The sequence below is a fragment of the Aristolochia californica genome, unplaced genomic scaffold, assembly GCF_029961685.1.
Source record: "Aristolochia californica isolate CCGP_79_NKW_82.1479 unplaced genomic scaffold, dmAriCali1.0.hap1 SCAF_12, whole genome shotgun sequence".
NCBI lineage: Eukaryota > Viridiplantae > Streptophyta > Magnoliopsida > Piperales > Aristolochiaceae > Aristolochia > Aristolochia californica.
Window position 1 is genome coordinate 193,229 of NW_027181793.1, and position 18,671 is coordinate 211,899.

At 34.5% G+C, this 18,671-nt stretch overlaps 1 protein-coding gene across 1 annotated transcript; it reads left to right on the forward strand.

Moving 5' to 3' along the window:
* The first annotated feature begins 7,440 nt into the window (after nt 1-7,440).
* Nucleotides 7,441-10,651, forward strand: LOC137946989 (protein NRT1/ PTR FAMILY 4.4-like). Its single transcript, XM_068793282.1, has 5 exons — nt 7,441-7,567; nt 8,034-8,251; nt 8,350-8,790; nt 9,257-9,396; nt 9,683-10,651. Exons 1-5 carry the CDS (start codon nt 7,441-7,443, stop codon nt 10,557-10,559), a joined length of 1,803 nt encoding a protein of 600 aa, XP_068649383.1. The 3' UTR covers nt 10,560-10,651.
* Nucleotides 10,652-18,671: the final 8,020 nt, after the last annotated feature.

Below are 18,671 nucleotides of genomic sequence, written 5' to 3' on the forward strand. Positions count from 1 at the left end.
TCAACACAACCATCCAAGTTGGAGATGACAAGACGTTAAAGGTGTTAATTTTATATGTTCATCTGACTTATTATTTATCAACTATTAAATAGAATGAAAATGGAACAAACATTCTTACTTGATTAGTTACCCGTTTATTTAATGGAATAGAAATGAGTAAGGGTTATTTAGATTCGATTAACCAATTACCAAACATATATAAGGGTAATTTAATAATTTTTATTTAAATAAATATATTTAAGATAAAACATAATTCAAATGCTTTGCTATGGATTTTGTAAAGTTCTTTTAATGATTTTGTTGTAGAATGACATCGTTCTTATGCTTTTGTTCATATGATACATGATTTTTTTTAAAACTATTATGAATTTATAGAGTTTTAAGTCATTTTTATTATTAATTCATTAGGGTACCCAATTATCGGTTCTACCATTAAATAAACAGATAAATTAGTGGAATATAAAGTAAAATTATTTAAAATATTAATATATTATATATCGAATAAGTTATGCATGAGTAAATAAGTATATGAAATAGCTTATTTTGTTTTTACTTCTATGGCCGCTAAGTAATTTCAGTTAAAAAATAGCGAAACTTTCAAGGCCCGTTAGTGCCTTTTCCAGGAAATATTAAAAAAATATTTCTAGTAGAAATATGTTTTCCGGGACCATTAGTGCATCATGTTTCCTAGAAACATTTTTCTAACTGAAAATTCTTACAAAGAAAATCATATAATTTTTCAGGTAAAAATTTTAAGCCAAGATGGGCTCAAAAGCCATATGAAAATTTTTTGAATAAGTATTTTCAGCATAAGTCAAATTTTCATGGCAATTTTTTCTTTTAACATTTTATTTTATTAAAAGTTTATCGAATAAATATGATAATATATGAGATTGATTATTAATTTTTATTTATTTCCCTCGGAAAAGGCACTAACAAGTCCATTTAATTTTCCTTAAAAATTTCTAAATTTTTTTATGTAATTTCCCAAGAACACTAACAGGGCTTCAGACTTTAGTAGGGATGGTACACATTCTGCATACAATGTGTAACATTACACTTGATACGTGCCCATTGGGGGACCTTATGTGGCAAATAGTGTCCAAAAAGTGTAAGATTTTCGATTATCCGAGATGCCCACCCGACAATAAAAAGAAAGACATGTATGGGTCCCGCCAACTTAAACAATGGGGTGGAAAGAGGGCCTGAACGTAGCGTTTGACACCGAAGCTTTGACCTCACTAGCAGGCCATCGAGAACGGAGAAGATGTGGGGGGACCCAGCACCCTGTCTACGTTTTTATTTCATTTAAAATCGTGTCCCAACCTTGTCCCGCTGATCACATACCCTAGCTGGACCGGTTTCCCAACAGCCTCCATTGCTCATGAATGAAAACCATATTCTATACGTAAATAATAGATATAGTCTTTATGATCTTAAATTTATTAGTCATTTTAAAATAAATCTTTGGCCGCATATACTCATATGTGGACCTCCACCTAAAATGTCAACATGTAAAAATCACAAAAAAGAGCTGACAAATAAAGGGTAGTGTTAAAAAAATAATTCTATATGGATTATTGATACGAAGATCTTGGATTTACTAGTTAAAGAAAGACGTTTCTTAGACTTACCATTTTCGAATAGGCCGATAAGGAAAAATTCAACATCATAGACCTTTTGATTGGACATAAACTAGAGTGATTCAGTTGGACTTTGGGTGGTGAAAGGATTTAACTATTTAGAGTGATTTATGGTCTAGTATTTTCTCAGGAAAATCTAATTTAAAGAAAATAATAGAAAAATAATGCATTTATGTATCGATTAAATACTACATACAAAAACTCGGGTTGAATCAATTTGATCATATTTTTTTTACATTTATGAGATCAGTTATTGTCTAACAAAATAAGATATTATAGAGGATTTTGACACGAGGATGACAAGGTTGACTTTAGCAACAATTTTTTTTATAAATTTGTGACATATTGAATTTATATGATGTCTCCGTCTTGCGATTAACATAGTATAACATGATTATAAAAATAATTTAAAGAACGATATAATATAAAAAAATAAAATAAATACATAATTTATATTTATAAATAAAAGATATTTTCAAAGTAAAACTTAAATATTACAAACTAAAAATTTTGAAATATAACACCATGTAAGATTTTTATAAAATATAGGAATTTTTTATGATAAGTATTTTTATGTAAAAGTATTAATTAGATTTTAAATTTTTTATTGATGAAATACTAAACCAAAAATAATTATTTAAATTAAAAAAATCAATTAAAAATTGACTATTGCTGAAATATTTTGCCCCAAAGTAGATTTCGTAAAAAGTAAAAAAAATCGACAACCAAATTTAGTCTAAAAGTAGTTTTAGTTATTTAAAAATTAAAGTTAAATATTTTCATAAAAATTTAAAAAATTTGTAGAAGATTTTTTGCCTCAAAATTTTTATTTATTTAAAAATATTTTTGAATTTTTTTAAAAAATTTATTGATGAAATTGTTTCCAAAAAATTTGTTGGAAAATAATTTTTTAATATAAAAATTTCCTCCAAATTTTAATTATTGGTCGTAAAATTTGATTTCTGTTGAAATTATCTATTGTTGGCGGTTACCACCGACAAAAATTCTTAGGAAAAAATCCTCTAAAAATAGTTTGATTGGTGAAATTTATATCCTTTCATGGTAATTGTTTGCAAAACTTTTATTTTTTAAGTTACCATTCCTACCAATGTTATGTGAGGTCGTGTTGCCTTTGTAGTTGTTACTTGGTTGATCGATCGGGTCACCCAATTTGTTGATTAAACTAGGAAAGCTGACTAGGTTGCTTGGGTTTTAATCATTCATTAGGTTTTAACTAGTCGATTTGGTTTGGATTGTATAACAATAATTTTAACTTTTGTCAACTATAAAAATTGAAATTGATATGAAGTTAAAAAAAAAAAAAAGATGTATCACTACAAGAATGGATTCTAGAAAGTTTGACTTAGATATATCATATTTAGAATTAGTTCATAATAAAATAAGATAAATTTGTGGTCATATTTAGAACTTGAAGTAATTAGGGGTGGTATTCTATGTAATTATGAGAGTAAGTGGCATAAGCTACTATTCATTAGTTTAAGTTTTTTATTATCCTTATTTATAATGACATACATACCCCACCTATACAAACAAGAAAGAGAAGAACAGGAGCTCATTCGCGTGCTCTCTCTTAACCCCTAAAGTTTCTCTCATCAACTCATGCTCTTGCCTTCTCCTTCTTATCTTATCTTCTCTTCTTCCTTCATTCTTTTTCTTTTTCTTTCTTCTTCTCAAACTAAGTTATTTATGGAATAAACCCTAGAATTCAACATGGTATCAGAACTGGAATTCTAGGGTTTAAAGTAAAGCTAATCAAGTTAGGAAAGTTTAGTAGAAAAGAAACTCAACTCAGCCTTCAAATAACAAAGACTTCAACTAGTTTTGAAGAGGAGAAAAAAGTTGAAGTCAGTTCAGCAAGTTCTCTCCTTAATCAGATAAGTTTCACCTTATGTTTCACATATGAGGGATTCAATTCAAGTTTTTTATAATCACAAAGTTGTTTTTACTCAAACCTAATTACCCCCTCAAAATTCGTTTTTTCTTCATATTGAATGGTTGAAATCACCTTTACTAATGAATATCTTCTAAGTTCTGGTTTTTTGAAGGAGTGGTTGCTCAATTAAGTTGTTAAAACCCAAAGTTAGGATTTGAAGAATAGTTTTGGAAAGTAATCATTAGTTCTATTTTGTTTTTTATTGCTTTCTTACCAACACCTAGTTCATTTTTTCCTTTTTTAATCACCATTGGTTATTGAGTGATTATAATTCTAGTTTAGTATCTCAAACAACAACAAAAATATTGAAAAAGGGGTCATGCTTGTGTGATCTATTGGATGGTTTCCTTATTTGTTACTTGCTAAATTTGATCACTTGATATTACATAGTTTTGCATTCAATTGCTTCAAATATTTGTTAGTTTTGATAAATTCTTGTCCTCTTTCCACCTAACTTAACCTAAACGTGCTGGTTTTCTGGAAGAAAAAAAATTCTTTTGTAAGTCGTAATGTCTGAATTGTCAAATATTTCCTCTTCTTCTACATATGTTGAATTCAGCAAAGGTGATCCCTTGAGGATTACTACAATTCCACTGTAAAGGCTTGAATAATTAATTGTCTTGGTTGTAATGTGTGAAATGTTTTCTGAATACTAGAGACCTTTTTGAGCATATAAGTTAGCCACCTATGCATGTGGATAAACCCTCTTACCATAAGTGGTTGAGGAAAGACATAGTAGTTATTAACTGGTTGATTAATATGGAGGAATATGTGGCAAACAATGTGGTGCACGTACATACAACCACAATAATCTGGGGTACATGGTTTTAATTATATTTTATTCCTGATAGTCTACAATAGATTTATGACTTTTTTTCTGGATGTGCAACACAAAGTGTAAAGACAAGCTTCACGAGTACTTTGACAAATTCAGAGGACAGTTACACAACCATATGCACTTGATATTGTCACACATGAAAAACAGAGGGATCTTGCTAATCTACCACCCTACTTGGATGTTGCCAAGCCACAATTATTTAGCTCTCCTACATAACCTTTTTTTAATGATATATATGCAACGATGCTACAAATTCCAGTTAAGGAGTTGAATAGTCAACCAAAAGAAGTGGAAAACTCAACAATGTTCTCCAAAGGGAGAGGGAACAATGGTTTGGAAGAGAAAAAAGAAAAGGTGGAAAGACACATGGCAGAGGAAGAGGTAGAGGTGAGAATGCTCCTACCTCTAACACTATTGGTCAGCAAAGGCGATGTACCTTTTGTGGACTCAACAACTATGTAGTTAAAAATTGTTGGAACCTACATGGCAAACCACCTTACTTCAAGGTTAATCAACCATCAATCTCTACTACATCTATCAAAAGCGAAGCATCCTCAAAGTCCTCCACAGGAAGATTGAGTATATTAGAAGAGGATTATGAATTGTTTTATAAGTTTAAAAGTATAATGGCTTCTCCTCAAAGCAACACAATCGCCATAGTTGCTACTACAGGTGCATATTCCTTTCTCTCATGCTCAAGAAATTCACCTTGGATCATTGATTTTAGATCCTCTGAGCAGAGCACCACACAACTAAAATTTAAACTTTTTCCTCTGTGACACCATGTACTTTAGATCGCTTTGTCTCCATTGTAGATGGATATTGGTACATCTACCATTTCACCATCGTTTTCACTTTCTAATGTTTTGTTGGTCCATCATTTTCCATCGAGTCTTAAGTCTGTGAGTCAATTGACCAAGAGACTAAATTGTTCTGTTACCTTTTTTTCCATCTCATTGTGTGTTTCAGAACATCAAGCCGAAACAGGTGATTGGTGGTGGCCATGAGAGAGGGGGTCTTTTCTATATGGATCTTATTACATTGATAGCAGTAGCTAAAAACCACCACAAAAGAGGCTTTCAAATGGCATAAAAGGTTTGGCCATCCCTCATAAGCAAATTAAAAAAGTTAGTTCCTTATTTTTCATTCGATTTCACAGTTGCCTTATGGCTTTTGTGAGCTTGGTCAACACCATAGATCGGGTTTTCAACCCAAGCAAAACAATATTGCTTCTAGTCTTTTTACTTTAGTTCATTCATATGTGTGAAAACTTGTTAATGTCCCAAATATATCTCAATTTAAGTATTTTTTTTATACTTGTGGATGATTACTCGATAGTTACATGGTTGCTTATCTTTCAACCCCGTCTCCGCCTTCCCCTAATCCGATCTCTTATCTCTAATCAATCTTTAGCCCATCCTTGGCAGCTTATCTTTACCTTACCCCACCTTGTTCATCTATTAAATTATCTATAAACTTGTAAAAATTATAATTTTTTTTAAATGACAAAAATCCCAATACATCATAGAAATCCCACAACATCAAACTTTATTTATTTAGGCCATTAGGTATATCCTTCGAGTATAAAATATTTTAAAATATTTATTTTTCATCAATTATTTGTAAAAAACTTATAAAATTACATTTGAATCATCAAAATATATGTCATTCATATATTTTCTAAAGGGCGTTACTAGTATAAAAGTCCGCCAATCAGGAAACCCGTTTCCGACCCAAAGCCCAATAGGTTCTTAGTAGTGAAATGTAAAACCGATCCTAGTTTTTTTAGTTGGGTCATGAGTTCCCCGGTGAGTTCTGACCCGACATCCACCTCTAAATGTAACAAAGAAAACATTTAGATCATGCTTGAAATTTGAATGGTGTCTTATTACTACTTTATAGGGTACTAACGACGATGGCTAAATATTTTAAAACCATTAAAGATTTAAGTAATCAATTGTGCCCACCGTGAAGCATGTGTAAGTACTAAACAACATCAAAACAAATTGCACCCTAATCTAAAATGAGAAATGAAATTTTAGCCCAAGTATGAAAGGAAACGAAAAGATGCCTCTGAGGCATTCAAATCATAATTTTCACCTAAGATTCAGATGACCCGAACCAACCCAATTTGGATTTTTGGGTGACTGAATCAGGTCCAATGTCTAACTTAAAAAACCATGACGAATGAGAGTTTTAAGTACCTATTTGAATAACCTGCAGATTTCCAACAACAATGAGATGCGACGTAAGAAACTATTTGGGAAAAAAAAAAAAATTATAAGAACCCAAAGAAAACTTCAGACGAATGAAGGTCTATCGTTTGATGTGACAATGGGAGATTTTTTCTTTGATCGTAATGGAGCATTAGATGGCCAGGACTAGAAAGAACCCATCATCTTAACGGAAGGATGAAAAATTTCTGAAACATAACTCGCAAACAGTCTAAAAGAAATGAATTACAGAGAGCGATTCTTGAGGAGAGCAACTTCTGCTTCCCAGCTATCTTACAGTCTTACAGCACCATGTTTTCTGTATTTTCGTGAGTTCCTCTGTAACATAGAAGCTCTTTTTTTTTCCGGCTTTTATTTATCTTTTCAGATTCATATGTAAGGTATTAAATGGAAAAGGTGATAAGGGAATTCAATAAAAATATAAGTAGGCATAATTCCATGTCAATGGTTTTCAGTGTGGGAGACCGGCTTTGGCTGTTCCTTCTCTCTCTTCACTAAAAAACACAACATATTCTGACCATTGAATAGTGGACTGCACTATCCACAACTGTTCGAAACGCATCATTACTCTCCACCAAATCCGAGAGCCGCACCAAACCTACCTTGTCTTTTCCATCTCTTTCTCCTTCTTCTCGGCGTTTTCAGTCACTACTGAGCTGCCTATAAATATGCGCCTCAACTTGTATGTGATCATCCAAGGAAGTGTTAAATTGTTCTTTAGTTGTTTTTGTGAAGTTTTAGAGATTCTTCCCTGCAGAGGAAGGAGAAGAAATGGATATTCAGGCAAGACACAATTTCAAAGGAGAATCCATGTCCAATGAGTTATCAATTGATTGGAAGGGCAGACCTTGCAAGCCGAACAAGCATGGAGGCATGAGAGCTGCTGTCTTTGCATTGGGTATCTCTCTTCTCTCTCCCCTCCGACGCTTTTCTCCGGATTCATGGTTTTCGATCACTGGATTTTGTATCTAGTTCCAATGCTTTTTGTATTGTTCGTTTCCTTTCGAAAAAATACTTTTGCTTTACAATATTCACCTTTTCCAACCTTCACCAGGCTTCTGTACTGGAAATAAAATGACGGTTTCGAATTTTTTTTTGTTTCTGAAAAAAAAAAAAAACATGACAAAGTCTCCGAAGTAGTTTGCTAACTTTGCTTCATGAGCTGCAGATGTTTTCCAGCAATACATACAAAGATAAACCATCTCTAAAGGAACTTCACTTTCCCGTCTACCAGTCTGCTGTTTTTCTTGTTCTGTCTTTGGTTATGATCAGTTCATGGAGGAAAGTTGAGGATAAGAATTTGTCTCTGAAAGAATGGTTGCTGGGTTCCGATTGTTTTTAACCTCTTCTACCTTTTGGTTCAGGTGTTCAAGCTTTTGAAATAATGGCAATAGCTGCAGTTGGCAACAACCTCATATCATATGTCTTCAACGAGATGCACTTCTCCCTTTCAAAGTCTGCAAATGTGGTGACAAACTTTATTGGAACTGTCTTCCTCTTGTCCCTGCTTGGTGGATTCCTCTCAGACTCCTACCTCGGCTGCTTCTGGACTATGATGATCTTCGGATTTGTGGAACTCTCAGTAAGTTGATAGCTTCCCCAATTCCTATCAACTTGGAAGATATGTTGAAAGAGGAAAGATTGTTGTAACTTTCGACTTGACTCTGTTGTCTCTTTCAGGGCTTTATACTGCTATCAGTCCAAGCTCATGTTCCTCAACTGAGACCCCCACAGTGCAACATGTTGACTGAGGGAGGGGCCTGCGTGGAAGCCGAGGGATTCAAGTCCTTGATATTCTTTGTAGCCCTCTACTTGGTTGCCTTAGGAAGTGGCTGCGTAAAGCCAAATATGATCGCTCATGGGGCGGACCAGTTCAGTAAGGAAGATCCAGAACAATCAAAGAAGCTTTCTACTTACTTCAACCTCGCCTATTTCAGCTTCTGCGTGGGAGAACTCATCGCCCTCACCGTTCTGGTTTGGGTCCAGACAAAATCTGGGATGGATGTTGGGTTTGGTGTCTCCGCGGCAGCCATGGCCATGGGGCTCATCAGCTTGATTTCTGGTACTCTTTTTTACAGAAATAAGCCTCCGCGAGGCAGCATCCTCACGCCAATCGCTCAAGTACGACTACCCCATCCTTCTTCTCTTCATCCTACATCACTTTTTTACTTTTCATCAGCTTTGCTCCTCTGAGGATCGCCAAAGTGATTTCTGAGTTACATGCTGATAGAGATAAGGATATTTGAAAACTGTTACTGGGTCGTCTATTCCAAATCTCCTCATTTATTTATTTATTTATTCGTTCGTTGTTATCCATTTGGGAGCAGAGTCGACCGCTGTTTGTGTTGGCTAGCAGGCAAAGATATTCATGTCGGTCTCTCAAAGTCTCTTGGTTATTTTTAGCGAAATAAGAAACATTTTGGGTTCAGTAATTGCTCCATTAGTATACTGTTTATCTCCTCCAGAATTACTTTTTCCAACTTTGCTGCTTTTTAAGGATATAAAAAAGTTTTGATACGTGACTTCATCCTAAACCAAGCAACATTAGTGCCTAATTAGACTAGATTATTGCTTTTCCTCACTGCAGGTCTTTGTTGCGGCAATCGTAAAGAGAAGGCAAGTTTGTCCATCTCACTCGGAAATGATCCATGGAGGCTCCGGCCACTCCGTTAATTCCAGTCTCAACGGAGCCCAAGCTCGGAAACTTCCACATGCCGATAAATTCCGGTCAGTAGACATCCTACAGTCCATCGAATCATTGTAAGGGTCCCCAAGAAGGACCACTTAATTTATCATGGGATCCGATCGCCTTTGTATGCTCGCTGTACAAGAAATCCTGCTTCAAATTACAGGCTTGGAGGAAAATTGAAATGAAACTACTTGAAACGGAGTTTATCAATCCACTGAATACTAAGAAGACGATGATTTAATTGAATACTGTGATGGTTTACAGCTTAACATTATCATGTGTTTGTCTAAATAACTTTTAACCAAAAGTTTGCCATGTCTTCAGGTTCTTGGATAAGGCATGTATAAAAAGTGAAGATGAGAGCCACAAAAAGGAAAGCCCATGGAGACTCTGCACCGTCGGTCAAGTCGAGCAAGTCAAGATAATCCTTTCCGTCATCCCCATATTTGCCTGCACCATAATCTTCAACACTCTTCTGGCTCAACTCCAGACTTTCTCAGTGCAGCAGGGGAGTGCCATGAACACCAGCCTCACAAAAAGCTTCCAGATACCACCTGCTTCTCTTCAGTCAATCCCCTACATGATGCTAATCTTCTTCGTCCCGCTCTATGAAACCGCCGTTGTCCCCTTGCTGCGAAAATTCACCGGCAAAGAATCCGGCATTACCCCGTTACAGCGAATAGGCTTTGGACTCTTTCTCGCAACATTCTCAATGGTTGCAGCTGCCTTGGTAGAGAGCAAGAGAAGAAACTTCGCCAATGAATCTAACAGGACTCTCTCAATCTTCTGGATTGCACCGCAGTTCGTGATATTTGGCTTATCGGAGATGTTGACAGCCGTGGGCCTCATAGAATTCTTCTACAAACAGTCACTCGAAGGGATGCAGTCTTTCTTGACAGCCATGACCTACTGCTCCTACTCCTTCGGCTTCTACTTGAGCTCTCTTCTGGTCTCATTAGTAAACAAAATCACCTCAAGCTCAAGAGGTGGTGGATGGCTGAGTTATAATGATCTCAACAAGGATAGACTGGATCTTTTCTATTGGATACTGGCAGGTCTCAGCATCATCAATTGCTTCAACTATCTTTTTTGGTCTAGATGGTACTCTCAAAATTCATCTCCTTCACCAACCCCATCAGATGAGGAAGAGCAACAAAGCTTCAGCTCCTCAAAACATATTTCAGCTGAAAATATACCTTAAAATACATTATCTTCTTAATGATTTTTTTTTTTTTTTTGTTTTCTGCCTTGATCCTTGTAAAAAGGAAGTAGTAGAAAGAAAAAATATATGAAATATCCGTATTTACTTATGTGGGCCCTCCTCTTTTGAGCAATTGCTAGGTGGATAACCTTTGTACCTTTCCCCCTCCCCTTGCTTTAATAATTGAATGTCTCAAGAGGTGCCTTTTAAGGGGTCCCAATAATTCCAGGGATCTTCTATGCTTGTTAGGTCCAGTCCCATTTACAAGATTCATTGCATTCCCCTGGGTTTCCTTCATTAATCTTGACCCATTTTTTCATGCCATGTCATGGGTTGAAGACTTCTTTTTCATTAATTTAATTGGAAATGAAGATGGACTTGGTAGGCTGAACCCACTTTCCACCTCTCTCTCTCTCTCATCCATTGATGAGTGGATGGAGCTTCCAAAAGTCTGGAAAAAGGAGTGTGATTTTCATGACCTCCCCATGAACTCCATCTTCTTTTACAGCTAACTCTCCTTTTTCAGAAGAGCTTAAAAACATGTCCCATACATGTTTCTTGTTCAGGTAGGCTCTCCCCTGCATAATGCCTCGCTGCTGTTTGCCACTGTCATGCAAACTGGACCTACTGTAACTATGTTTGCCTGTGACATGGTGAAGTCATCTGAGAAGCCATGTTCCTGGTGGGCCGTGGTTTAATCCGACCAAATGCAGACACAACATTGTGAATAAACGCATAGTACGAGTTTTTTTTTATGGCTTTGGAGCATCTTATTACTGAGTTCAAGTTTGGAGTTTTAATCCGAGTTCTGTCAGTTTCATCTTCTCCAAACCCTAATTTCGCCTGTTTTTCCATTCACTGCTGGTATTATCATGAGAACAATCAACTGTTTTGTCATGAGATGCCTGAAGCTTTGGGTGTTAGTGGGAATAGGTTTACATTATTTTTAAGAAAAAAATAACTAGTTTATAAGGGTGAATGATAAACCTTTTAATTTTGGTTAGTTATTTTAGGATGAAATCGGGTTCAACCTTAAGGTCTGTTTATAACCCCTAGAAAATAAAATAAAATAAAATAAAATAAAATAAAATGAGAATTTGACTATTATTATTCCCAAATATAATCAGTGAAAATAAAATAATGATCAAATTCTTTTTTTCACTAACTATTTTTTGGAATAATAATGATCAAATTATCATTTTTTTTCTATTTTTTTCCTTTTTCATGGGATTTCAAACAGACCCTTAGTATCTAAACAGACCCTTAGTACCCTTATGACTATATGCTTCAAAAAGAAAAAGACATAAGAGGACATACTCCAAATTGCATAATTCCAATTCTATGATATCTCTATGGATTTTCTCGTTATTTACTAGTCATGCTACCCCTACAAACGTGGGTGCCTTTTAACACTCCCCCTTAAGCTGGTATTTGTAACTCCACTTTGCAAATAATCTTGGTAAAAAAACTTGTGTGATTGAAAAGAAATTCTAGTCTTGTGTGGTTTAAAAAAGAAATTTTGATTGCCTTGCTTGACTGATCTAGTTTTTGTTGACATCTTGCTTGTAGTCTCCATCTTGTTCTCATCTCGTTCTCTTCCTTAGATATTCTAGTCACATAAAATTTGATTACCCCCAACACGAGAAATTCTTTATTAGTGATTATACTTCTTCTTAAACATGGAATTCGGAAGGAGGCCTAACCATTGCAACACTCAACTTCCAATCTCATCCTCATACTTCTCCTTCTATTCTACCCCTCAAGTTGAGAGGTAATGGTAATGATCCTAGCTTGGAATAAAAAAAAATTGTTGTAGTAATTATCTCCTTCTTCAAGGTGTCCCAATGATAAGTACTCAATTAGACAATCTCTCCAAAATTTAAAAACAAGGGTGATAAAGCAGAAGTTGAAACTAACCTCAATGTATTTCGAAAAAAATACTGATAATAATCACTAAAGAGGGTAATGCCTTGAGGTTGTATTTAAAGTTGTGTGAAGGTGTTTACAATAAAATGCCTTTAGAGCTTCATGCTTCAAAAGGAAAAGGACATAAGAGAACATATACCAGCTTGCATAATTACAATTCTATGCCATCTCTATAGAAGTTCTCCTTATTTATTAGCCATACCACCCCTACACATGTGGGTGTCTTTTAACACAAAAATTTACATAGAAGTGATTTTGGTTATCTTTGAAGCCACTTGTACGTTTAAATACACGATTAAAAATCTCTCTTTAAAATTAAACGATTAGATTTTAGCTCTAGAAAAATTTCCTTTAGATTAATAGGCTCTAGATCAGCCTTGTATAGAAAAATAATGGAAATGAATAAATAAAGGTAAACTTAGACCTTTGAAATATGGAGAGACCACCTTCTCCTTGATATTTCTAAGTCTCCAAATTTTGATGCACAAGAGGAAGAGTTTTTGGAGCTTGAAGTACTATGATGTACAAAGAATTTGAGAGAGATAGGAAGTTTTCGCAACTTTCCAACTCTTTTCTCTCAAAAATGGGTTTGTAAAGAATCTTAACTAAAAATAGTGGTCGAGTGCTCTCTTTATATTTCACTAGACGTTTGCAGGCGAATATATAAGTTTCCCCTTTAAATTATCAGTTTTTGCCTATTTTCAAAAGGTTGCAAAAAGTGTTGATTGATCACTGGAAAGTTATGATCGATCAACCATGTATAACGACTATATTTTGAGTTCCCTAAGCTTGTTGATTGATCAATCAATTTAGGTTGATTGATCATGCTTACTAAACCCGGCTGTGCAGCTGTAGGTGAGATAGATCATAATTTTGATATGATGGATCATGCTTTATAGCTACAAGTTACAATTGCTGGATGACAACAATTCATCTAGTCTTCCATGTATCCTAGCTAAAACAACATTTGGGCAACAATAAAGTGATCTCTTCTACCCTCCTACCTTTATCCTTCCCTTTAGCTATTCTGAAGAAACGCCATGTCTGCCATGGCTCCCAACTCTACATTGAGCTATTGATTTTGTACAATCACATGATGATGCCACTTGGAAACTTGGGGATGTCTTCCACCATTTTTTTTATTTTCCAACCTTGAGGACAAGGTAGTTCTTTCACGGGGGAGGGGGTGTGAAATGTTACAATTCAATTGGAACTTGATATGTATTGAATTTCTAGAAATAATATAAAGCCAAGCTTATCTGAAGCTATGCTATCATTCAAACTATGCTAGCACTCTCTCTAGTGAAATGTAATAAAAGGAGAAGAAGCTAAATGAGAGGCAGATTTTGGCACCCTCTTCTCTCACTCGTGTCATTCTCCTTTATCTCTATTCTCTCCCTCTTATATCTTTCTCTCTTCGTCCTCCTTCATACTCCTCAATTCTTCTTCTCTTATCCTTCCGTATGTGCACAATGTAGTAATGTATAGGTAAACATGAATTAAAATTACAATTGTCCAGCTCTTGGTAATTTGTATGACATGAGAATTATATGAGAAAAAGGTGAAATGAAGGACACAAATTAATTTGAGTATGCTTTAATAACTTCCATGAGCTTAAAATTTAAGCAGCTAAGGCTTAATATGTCTCAAGTACCTCTATCTTTCAAGTCTTGAGAATCATATATTATGTCCCAAAATGATAGGCTCTATAAATGTGAAGTAATGTTGAATCATTTTAATGCATGAATTTAAGAAGATTCTCTAGCTTAAAATGAGGATTGGGAAAGAATTATTTTCCCATAGCTTGAAGATGAGGGAAGATTTGACATGCTTGGAAATAACCTAGTTAGGTCCGTTCATACAAGTGAAAAAAATTCGATTGTCGAAAGTATTGAACTTAGAGCCCTTAAAAGAGCCCAAAAGGCTGAAACACATTGGTGTCCCCAACCATGAGTGCCTAAGTAGAAAGTGAAGGAGAATACTTACTCCACCTACAATGTCATTTGCCTAATGGTGTAAAAAAATGCATTTGCATACACAACCCAAGTTAGTATAAGAATAGGATTCTTAGAAATGTTTGGTTTGAACTAGCATGTCCTCCAGCTTAACATTGTTGACAAAAGCTAAATACCCAAGTGGATTAAAGAACCAAATGCACTTAAATGCATGTAAGGCATGAATAACCAAGATAGCGATGCTTTGGAACCATTATACTTATGATACATTTCTTATCCAATGGCTTGAAAATCTTATGACATAACAAACAAATAAACTATACTCAATTCCAACAAGGTCAAAACTCAAAATAAGTGTGTTACATCCTTCAATTCATGTCTTAGATCATCCAAAATCATGTTGAATTTATCCAAATTTCGTTTTGGAATCCATATTGTCTCCTTTAAAAAATCAAGTTCTTCATAGTCCAAAGTAAGGCTGAAATCTGTTTTTTTTATTTAGTGTATTGTTGTTGTATTTGCCTATATAATTTATGCTAAAATTAGTACTTTTGATTTCAAAAAGTCCCTTGAAGTGATAGTTTTCATCTCCCTTTGATGAGAGTTGTGTTGGCTCTTCATCTCTTTGAAACCCTAAGTTAGTGTTTGAAGGCTATGTTTGGAGGAATCTTATTCCATATGTGTTTGTCAATTTGATTTCAAGGCTGAAATGTGATCCTGGCTTAATTTTTTTTTCAACATTGTGTTTGTATCTTAATTATTGGAATTGGTGGCTGCATAATTCAAGTTTTGTGGGCTGCTTAAAAATCCTATCCTTAAGCTTGCTCGTCTTGTGAATTATGCATGTTTTTCCTTAAGTGAGACATTGATTTGAAGTGTTTTAATACCTGATATTCTTCCTTATTCCATAAAAATATACGCCTCACTTTTTGAAATATTTGGCTGAAAAAAGTTGAAGTGCTATAATTTATTCGCTTCATGAACTAAAATTGTTTGGTTTGTCCTCTCACTTTCAGCCATTATTTGTGCATGTTTCTTTGATCAGTTTTTTAAGAGTGATTATTTGAGTAATTGTTGAAGATAATGTATGAAAGAGTCTTACATGACTTTCATAGTAAAAAGTCTCACAAAGTTAGAATTAATATAGTAGAGGCTTACAGGAGTCTCATAGGAGGAGGTCTCACAGAAGAGTCTAAGTTAAAGGTGTTTTAGTTATGTTAGTTTTCTATTTATGTTTAGTTATTTAATTTTTCTAGGACTCATATTTTAGCGTTTAACTTTGGGTGTAATTGGGATAAGGGTAGTTTCATTGTAAGTGGATTCTACTTGTTTATTCAATTATAAATAGATGCTCATTGTACTCAAATTACATCAAGTTAGTGAAGTGTTTCTCTTTTCCAGAAATTCAACAGTCATTTGCATTGTCTATGAATTTAAATTGAGGTGTTGAATCAAGTCTAAGCATGGTTGAGTTTTCAAATAAATCTTCGTCGTCATCATATACTAATTTTAGAAAACATGATCCTTTGAGAATCACTACAAATCCTCTCAAAGGTTAGACTAACTATGTATCATGGTCACAATCTGTTAAATGATTCTTAATCACCAGAAATCATACTGACCATTTAAATCAGCTACCTATGCATGAAGATGAGGCTTCTTATCACAAGTGGCTAAATGAAGATACCTTAATAATAAGTTGGTTGATCAATAATATGAAAAAAATTGTTGCAAACAATTTTATTCAACTAAACACAACTAAGTGTTGGCCCAGGTGGCTTCTCAAGAAGGGGATGAATTTAAAATATCAAATTAAAAACAAGTTGTGCGTGTCACTAAAAAGTCATGCATAAAAGCAATTCATGATAAAAAGAAACATGCATACACCACATAGACAAATATTTTTTGTTATTGATCTTCCCCTAGTGATAGTCACTGCCCAAGAACCCTTGTAGGAAAAAAATCCACTATTTTCAAAAGTTCTAATAGTTAGAATTACAAAAGAGATATCAACTCTCGTTGGCCACATGTAACTCAATACACGGTATTTACATTGCCAATATCTTCTAGCTCTAGCTAGAATTTTCTATCTAGATTATATAGGTCTAGATGAATTGTTGAATTTATGGAAAAGAGAAATACTTCATTGACTTATTGTAATCAGAGTACATGAGCCTCAATTATAACAGAAGAAGGTAGTAGAATCCAATTACAATTAAACTACCTTTGTCCCAATTACACCCAAACTCTAACATTTAAAGATAAGTCCTAGCATAATTAAATAACCCAATATAAATAGAAGACTAATATGTCTAAAACACTTTTAAATTGAAACTCTTCTATGATACCTGCTTACATAATAATTCTTGCTCTGTAAGAGTTCTTATTGTGTAAAACTTCTTATGCCACCTCACTTGATCATGGTGGATCTCATATCTTATGGGCTCGGGCCCGTCTTCCAACACTCCCCCTCAAGTTGGGGGTGACAGAACATCATGAGCTCCTAACTTGCCGTAAATGATGTAAAAGATCTTCTCGTATAAAATAGTCGTCCTCCATATCTTCTAACACCCCCTCACACTGGTGCTCTCTTCCATGAGGCCTAGCTGGCATAAGATAAGTGAGAGTAAAATCACTCCAAGATGTATGAAATCGCTCCATACTCCAGTCATAACCCATGCTGGATGTAGGGCACACTCCTATCATTCTCAGGTAGTGTCACTCCTATCTTTTGCAAGTAGTGGGTCTATACGTAGTGCTCAGAAGTGTAGTAAAAACTCCTCCATCACCGTGTCCCTCCACAGGACAACGACTCCCAAGTGGTAGGAGTAATAAATACCAATTAAGGGGGGGTAACATATATGTAGTAATAAACTCCTCTATCACGATGTCCCAACCCAGGCACCAACTCTTACAGGTAGAAATGGGTGATAAATACATATCATTCACAAGACGGCGATAAGAGATGTGACATGTGAGAGTCAAATAAAGGATGGTAGGAGAGAGATGTATGTGAGAATCAAATAAAGGATGGTAGGAGAGAGATTTTAAAATAACTAATGGGTAATGGGTAAAGAGGAAGATAGGATGCTGAGGCCACCACTTCTTCAATAATAATGTCTCATCCAAAGAGACAATAGCTGTAGCTAAAATGGGCCTGGGCCCATATAACATGAACCAAAATAATAAAAATCCTTGTAAAGGACCCATGAAATAATTCGATGCAAGTATGTGCACCAAATAATATGTTGACCAAGGAATATGTTACGAATACCTCAAAATAATAATCTTGCCAGAGAAACAGAATTGAGTTGCGCCAAGTCAGGTATCACTAGTAATTACCACAATTACTATTGCGAGTCAGGATTCTTGGTCATAAATTTTATTTGCTCTTTCTTGTACTTCTTCTTCTACTTCTCCCCCTCAAGCTAGGAGGTAATGGCAATGATCCTAGTTTGAACCAAATAACATAGATGTAGCAAATTTGCAGTAGCATAGCAGTAGATAACAGGTAAATGATCAAAGTTTTTAAGAGTAATAAGGACACATGAAATAATTCGTCTTAATTTTGGATTTTTCAATGCAATAAGATACCAGCATGATCTTTGATTCTTCCAATATGAATATATCCTTAAATATAGATCATATTTACATAAAAATTTCTCCTTCTTAAACTAGACTTAAATACCTTTCATCCAAGTATAAATTCTCTTCATAAAATATACTTCTATTGAGATATATAATCTGGTAGATTTCAGTCTCTATAATCTGGCCGAACTAAGTACTCTTTCTCCTTTTGCCAACATAACCATTGACTCTTCAAAGATCAATATATCCTTATAAAATACTCAGATCAAGAATTGGTTGAATAGGTAAAAAAATAGACTTATAGATCTTTCTTTTGATATATAATTCTTTATATAAAGTCTCATTCTTGATAGCATAAAATAGCTAGAAAATTGAAACTTTCTGCTGCTACTCGAACCTCATTTGCAATCTGACCTTTGCTACTTCAAATATCAATTTTTCTTTGTAGATAACTCTGATTGCAAAAAAAAAAAATTCCTTGGAAAATATACTCGAATATATTTTGGTTAATATATAATATGTAATACGAAAAGCTCATTATAGAGGTGAAAACACAAAGCAAACAACGTGTATAGGGACTGAAAAGAGAAAAAAAAAAAGATAAATATGAACCTAAACTATTAGAGAGAATAGATCAGAAAAT

What these genes read in the sequence shown, in the direction of transcription:
- LOC137946989 (XM_068793282.1), top strand. Translation starts at nt 7,441, where the DNA reads ATGGATATTCAGGCAAGACACAATTTCAAAGGAGAATCCATGTCCAAT. An exon ending in TCCTCACGCCAATCGCTCAA is followed by an intron (nt 8,791 to 9,256) that starts GTACGACTACCC and finishes TCCTCACTGCAG; the next exon opens with GTCTTTGTTGCGGCAATCGT. An exon ending in CCACATGCCGATAAATTCCG is followed by an intron (nt 9,397 to 9,682) that starts GTCAGTAGACAT and finishes CCATGTCTTCAG; the next exon opens with GTTCTTGGATAAGGCATGTA.